The sequence below is a fragment of the Chaetura pelagica genome, unplaced genomic scaffold (assembly GCF_000747805.2).
Source record: "Chaetura pelagica isolate M959 unplaced genomic scaffold, ChaPel_1.0 scaffold690, whole genome shotgun sequence".
In the NCBI taxonomy this organism is placed as follows: Eukaryota; Metazoa; Chordata; class Aves; order Apodiformes; family Apodidae; genus Chaetura; species Chaetura pelagica.
The window spans coordinates 392,509-399,176 of record NW_009951806.1 but is presented as its reverse complement, the minus strand read 5'-3'; the positions used below and the strand labels follow the sequence as shown (position 1 = coordinate 399,176).

Below are 6,668 nucleotides of genomic sequence, written 5' to 3'. Positions count from 1 at the left end.
TGCGCTGGCCCCGCTGGCGCCACATCGCCTGCGGGAAGCTGCAGCTGGGCCGCGGCCCGGCCTGGCTCTACTTCCAGCTCTTCCACAGCCTCGTCCAGCCGGATTCGCCTGCACGGCTCGAGTGGGCTGAAGCTGAGGCGGCGTGTGAGAGCGCCGAGGAGCTGGAGCAGGAGAGGAGCAAGGCAGGAGCTGCATCCGGGGCTGGGGGGGATGTAGGGAGAGCCCAGCCCGGCCTAACTGCCTGTTTTTCCTCCTCTCTCGGCCAGCTGTCGGTGGACACCCTGCAGTTCCTGCTCTTCCTGTATGTGCAGCAGCTGAACAACGTCTCCCTACGACGGTCCCTGATCGGGGAGGAATGGCCCAGCCCCAGGACCAAGTCTCCCAGCCTGACTGGGAAACCCACCAGTGAGAACAAGGTATGTGTGGCTGTAGGGTCCTGCTTGTGGGAAACTGCCAAGACCTGCCTTGAGGAGGATTGAGAAGCAGCTGGTTTGTTCCTGGGAGAGTGTCACCATGGAACCCTGTCTGTGCCAAGAGCTCAGCTGGAGGCCACCTGGGGAGAGTTGCCAAACAGAAAATGAAGTCAGTGTATTCCTTGCAGCAGAACTTGTCCATGGGAACTTACTAGAGTCCAAGACCAGCTGTGGAAGCTCTTTTGGAGTCTTCTCCTTTTAATCAGCAGCCATGTCTTTACCTTTTCTATTAGCTAATGCCTTGCACTGGAGGTGGCTGCCCCCTAATTTGCTGTTGGGTGTGAGGCTCCCAGGGTCTTCCCTGGCAAGTGAAGCTGTGTTTTAGAGCAGGGAGTTGGTTGCTGATCTGCAGACCAACCATGTGAAGGTGTTCCTTGCCTCCTGGGAAGTATTTTGAAAGGAGTTGGCTATGTGGGGGCAGCTTGAGGGCAGTTCTGGAGAGTGCATTAAAGGCTGTCAATACCAGCTGCAAACCCCAAGGGGTTTCTGTCATGACTGTGATGCTGTGAGGTAGTGAAATGTCATTTAGGACACGTGCAGATGATTAATAGGATGAAGGGACTTAGTCTCACCACCCTCACACTCCAGAACTTCCTCCTCATGTCTCACCTCACTCTCCCTCTTCCAGTTTTCATCCATCCCCCTTGTCCTCTCCCTCCCTGCCCTTGTCCCAAGTCCCTCCCCAGCTTTCCTGGAGCCCATTCAAAACACGAGCACGGGGGTGTTGTGTGAAACCCCCGGAGCTCATCAGCTCGGTGAGAACTCACCTCCATTTTTCTGTTTTCTTGTTTCCTCCTGCCAAGAACTGGAACGACCAGGAGCACCTCGCCTTCGTGCAGAGCCACCTCTCGGCGATGCTGGAACTGCTGCTGGATCCGGAGCAGCTCTCGGGCTCCTCCCACTGTTCCCACAGCAGCTCCGTGCCCTTCCAAGCCGTCTGTGCCCTCGGTTTCCTCCTGGAAGGGACAGTCAGCAAATCCCGGGCAGTCCGTCCTCTCCAGGAACTGGCCCTTTGGCAACCCTGCCAGAGCCTCAATGGCTTCTCCAGGAGCTCCAAAACCTTCTCCTTCCCCAAGCTGGAGAGCTGGTTGAGGTCCTGTCTGACATCAAACCCTTTTGGAATGACTGCCTGTCTCAAAGCTGGGAAGAAACTGGCCTGGGCTCAACAAGGTACCTCCAGGACTTGCTTTTATTTGGAGAAATAACTCATTTATCAACTAGAAAGAAACTGGGGTGGGTTCCTTTGGTGGGTGAGGGGGGAAAGTGCCAGCTCAGAGGTGACTCTAGGGGACCAGAGGGTGCTGTGTGTATTTTTTTTTAGGCTTTGGAGCATTTTGGTGAGCAAACAGAAATGAGTTGATTTCCAGAGGACCCCTCTGAGGGAGGTCAGAGCTGGACCCAGAGGAGAGATCATTGGATGGTTTTTGTGGCAAAGCTGAGACCTGGGCTAAGTTCCCTTGTCTTGAATCCCAAAGCACCTTCCACCTCAGGAGGGAGCAATGGAGATGGGTGTTTTTTGCCCAGTCTTAGAGGTGGCAGGAGGAGTGAAGTTGCTCAGGGGTGGTGCTGAAGGGGGAGCTCCTGCTCTCAGCATCAAACCAGCCCTGAGGACCTTCCTGCCAAGCTCAGGTTGATGTTCAGGAGCAAGCTGCTGCAAGTGGGGACACCTCCCTCAGGGCTGCAGCCTGTGGGAAGGTTTTGACTGCTCCTGAGTGATCCCTGAAGTGGGTTTGATCTTTCCATGTGCCCTGATTTTGGGAACTTGATGTGCAGTGCTGGGGGGTGTGGGCAGTGCCCCCTTCATGCCTGTGTCTCTGCAGGAATCATGTGCAGCTCCTGGTGGTTTTTAAATCATAGAATCCCAGGCTGGTTTCAGTTGGAAGGGACCTTCAAGAGCATCCAGCTCCAACCCCCTGCATGGGCAGGGACACCTCCCACCAGCCCAGGTTGCTCCAAGCCCCATCCAACCTGCCCTTCAACACTGCCAGGGATGGGGCAGCCACAGCTTCCCTGGGCAACCTGGGCCAGGCTCTCACCACCCTCACACTCCACAATTCCCTCCTCATGTCTCACCTCAATCTCCCCTCTGCCAGTTACTCTATTGGATAACTTTGTTTTGCAGTTGAAGGCACAACCAGGAGAGCCAAGATAGCCTGCAGTGCCTGTGTGGTGCCCCAGGTGTCCCCCATGGTGATAATGAGCCAGGTGTACAAGCAGACCCTGGCCAAGAGCTCAGACACCCTGGTGGGATCTCACGTCAGGATCCACCGCTGCAACGAGTCCTTCATTTACCTTCTCTCTCCTCTCAGGTGAGTTCTTCTGGGACACAGCTGGATGGTTTCTGCAGCATGTGTGGTGAAGCACTAGGTTCTTCTCAACTGTGACAAGTCCTGGTTTCAGTGACTCCTGCTCACTCTGCCCTCCCTCCCCTTGTTCCCTCGCAGATCTGTGACCATCGAGAAGTGCCGGAACAGCACGTTTGTCCTTGGCCCTGTGCAGGCATCTGTTCATGTCCACAACTGTGACAATGTCAAAGTCATTGTGGTTTGTCACCGTTTGTCCCTTTCTTCCACCACTGGCTGTACTTTCTACATCCTGACCCCCACCCAGCCTCTCCTCCTTCCTGGGAACCAGGCCGTCAGCTTCGCCCCTTTCCACACCCATTATCCCATGCTTGAAGACCACATGGCTCAGGTGGGCTTGGCCACACTGCCCAACCACTGGGACAACCCCATGCTGGTGGGGAAGGAGAGTGGGGACACCAGTGTCTTCCGCCTGCTGCCACCCATGGACTTCCACACCTTTGTGATTCCTTTTGAGATGGAAGGAGACACCACGGAGACTCCAGGGGAGCTGCCTCCAGCCTACCAGGAGGCTCTGAGCCAGCAGGAGCAGAAGGTCCAGATCTGGCAGAGAACAGTGAAGGAGGCAGGTCTGACCAAGTGAGTGTTGTGTCCCTGCAGCTCAGCTCTCAACCGCTGGGAGATGCCTTTGATGTGCTTCAGGGATGGGTTGGTTTGGGTGAGCCACGTCTTGCATGGTGTTCCTAGAGCATTAGTTAGCAATCCTGGTGTTTGGTGTTATGGATCAGCACATGCAGGGGTGGCTGCCAAGAAGATGGAGAGTCTCTTCTGGAGCTGTGGAGGGATTTTGGACAGGAGCTTGTAGTGAGAGGACAAGGGGGAATGGATGAAAACTGGAAGAGGGAGATTGAGGTGAGACATGAGGAGGGAACTGGAGTGTGAGGGTGGTGAGAGCCTGGCCCAGGTTGCCCAGGGAAGCTGTGGCTGCCCCATCCCTGGCAGTGTTGAAGGGCAGGTTGGATGGGGCTTGGAGCAACCTGGGCTGGTGGGAGATGTCCCTGCCCATGCAGGGGGTTGGATCTGGATGCTCTTGAAGGTCCCTTCCAACTCAAACCAGTCTGTGATGATTCTGTGACTTTTACGAGGAGTCACATGGGTGATGGGTGCAAGTGACTTCTGGGGAGAGCCTGATTGGACTCCAGAAGAAAGTTCTTCCCCATGAGAACAGGAATTGGAATATTGTCCCAAGGGAAGTGGTGGATTCCTCTCCATTGGAGAGTTTTAAGTCTCAGCCTGACAGGGTGCTGGGCCATCTCATCTCAACTTTATTTTTACCTAGAAAGGTTGGACCAGGTGATCCTTGAGGTCCCTTCCAACCTGGCATTCTAGGATTATTGCAGTGAGAAGAATAATTCTCACAGTCATGACTCTGCAGGAGCTGCTTTGCCATGGCTGCATTTTCCTGGCTTGCCAGAGCCAAGGAAAAGCCTCCTGAGGTACTGCTGAGGGACCCACCCTGGCAGGGAGAGGTGTCACCTTCTCTCATGCTGGTCCCTGTCTCTGTTCTGCTTCCAGTGTCTCCTGCTGCCGTGGGTGAGAGTTGGGTGCCTACCCTGATCAACAGCTCAACTCCTTATTGACCTGCAGCTGCTTGGTGGTCACTCTTAGCCCAACCTTTACCCTGAGAGAAGCTTTAAATTACTGTCCCATCTGTTGTTGAGGTGAGCTAAGAATGTGCACGTGGTCCATTGCAGTAGATCACCTCGTGGGCAGTAGCTTTTAAAGTCCTCTTTATCAGATCACATCCAACCCTCTGCCCAGCTGGGCCTGTCCTGGTCCATCTCATGGTGTCTTTCTCTTGGCTTTCTCAGCATGAGCATGACTTGTAACTGGGTGCTGATAGACAGGGATTTCAGGGGGGTTGATCCTCTGGAAAGCACAAAATGTGCAAACCTCCACTTTTGGATCAAACTCTCAACACTTCCCATCATACCAGGCTAAGGAGTTCTAGTCCATTTGGTTGTTGATTGTTTTGGAGGAGCTCCCTCTGCTTCCCTTGTTGCTTTCTGCACTGCTGGTCCCTCTGTGCTGAACGTGGAGGAACCTGCAGTTTGGAAGAGCTCCAGACTGGGGGAGAAGGCATGGAGCTCCTGGAGAGAGTCCAGAGGAGGCCATGAAGATGATCCAAGGGTTGGAGCAGCTCTGTTCTGGAGCCAGGCTGGGAGAGTTGGGGTGTTCAGCCTGGAGAAGAGAAGGCTCCAGGGAGACCTTAGAGCACCTTCCAGAGCCTGAAGGGGCTCCAGGAAAGCTGAGGAGGGACTTGGGACAAGGGCAGGGAGGGAGAGGACAAGGGGGAAGGGATGAAAACTGGGAGAGGGGAGAGTGAGGAGAGACATGAGGAGGCAATTGTGGAGTGTGAGAGTGGTGAGAGCCTGGCCCAGGTTGCCCAGGGAAGCTGTGGCTGCCCCATCCCTGGCAGTGTTGAAGGGCAGGTTGGATGGGGCTTGGAGCAGCCTGGGCTGGTGGGAGGTGTCCCTGCCCATGCAGCGGGTTGGATCTTGATGGTCTTTAAGGTCCTTTCCAACTCAAACCATTCCATGATTCTCTGATTATCAGTTATTTTTCCTTTCCTGTGAGTTACTTTATATTTATATAACACCTCAGAGTTTTGCCATTTAAAGTCATTCTTAGAATTACTCACCACTGACTTTTTTTCCTCAAAGGAATTATGCCACCTTACTTGTAGAAAAGCAAAAAGGTCTTTTTAAAAGGGATTTGCATCTTTAAGGAGACCTTCAATATTGATCCACAAATACATCCAATTAGGAGTGGGTTCAAAGTGAAAACACCTAAAATCTCTGTGGGAGATTGGAAATGCTTATGTTTTATATGGATTCCAAAAGGAATTGCAGGAGCTCCTAGGAAAATTAAGTGCAGCAGGAGTTATTCAATATTTCTGTAGTTTAAGAGATTGTAGAGCTGGTTCCAGATGGTTGGGATGTTTTTCTGGAGAAGCATGTGCAGTTCTTGGACATCTGGTGCCAGGGACAGAGAGCCTGAGCTAAGTGGTATAACCTGGTCTTCCCAGATCCACCCCAAAAGTTGTTTACCAGTAATGGGAATTATTTGAGGAGTTCTCTTTATATGCAGGTTTGTTGTCTTGATCTCCACCCTCTCTTCCAGATGCTGTCAGGACAGAATTTTGTGTCTTCAGGGCTTAAACCCTGGTTCCTAATCTTCTTTTTTTTGCCCTTTTCAGACAGTTTTTATTCTGGGCTGCAGGAATAGAGCAGAGGCAGCCTCTGCTGCTGGAGGAGGGGGGCTGTGCTGGTGGGCTGGGGGAGTTTGCATGAGGAATTTTGCTTTTGGGATTTGTTCTAGTCCTGTTCACCTGGTTAAAAACCTCTTCCTGGTGCAGGCAGTTCCTGAACCAGTCTTGGCTTTTAGCTGCTCCAGATGGAGGCTTATTTTGGTACTGAAACAGAGGTATAAAAGTATAATGCTATAAATACATGTGAGCTTTGCCTACTTCCCTGCTGATCTTCTTTTGCTTTCAGGGATCAGAGGAAACAGTTCCAGATGCTGGTAGAAAACAAATTCTATGACTGGCTGGTTCAGACAGGGAACCGGCAGCAGCTGGACAGCCTGGTCCCTCCTCCCCTGGGCTCCAAGCAGGCAGCAGGATAACATCAGTTTCCTGGGCAGGAAAAGGCAGGGAAGGGTGAGTAGAATCACTTGCAATGGTGGGGTTAGAAGGGACCTCTGGAGATCACCCAGTCCAACCCCCCTGCCAGAGCAGGATCCCCTAGAGCAGATCCCACAGGAACACATCCAGGTGGGGCTGGAATGTCTGCAGGGATGGAGACTCCACAGCCTCCCTGGGCAGCCTGTC

The 6,668-nt window shown here is 53.1% G+C and overlaps 1 protein-coding gene across 1 annotated transcript; it reads left to right on the top strand.

Annotated features, from left to right (window-relative positions):
- Window positions 1-5: 5 nt before the first annotated feature.
- Window positions 6-6,463, top strand: TBCCD1 (TBCC domain containing 1; the record flags this gene model as incomplete). The annotated part of the gene is made up of 6 exons (XM_010007911.1): window positions 6-182; window positions 267-416; window positions 1,277-1,643; window positions 2,596-2,782; window positions 2,918-3,415; window positions 6,334-6,463. Coding segments are annotated over 6 exons (1,509 nt in total), but the record flags the coding sequence as incomplete, so codon positions are not given.
- Between the last annotated feature and the right edge of the window lie 205 nt (window positions 6,464-6,668).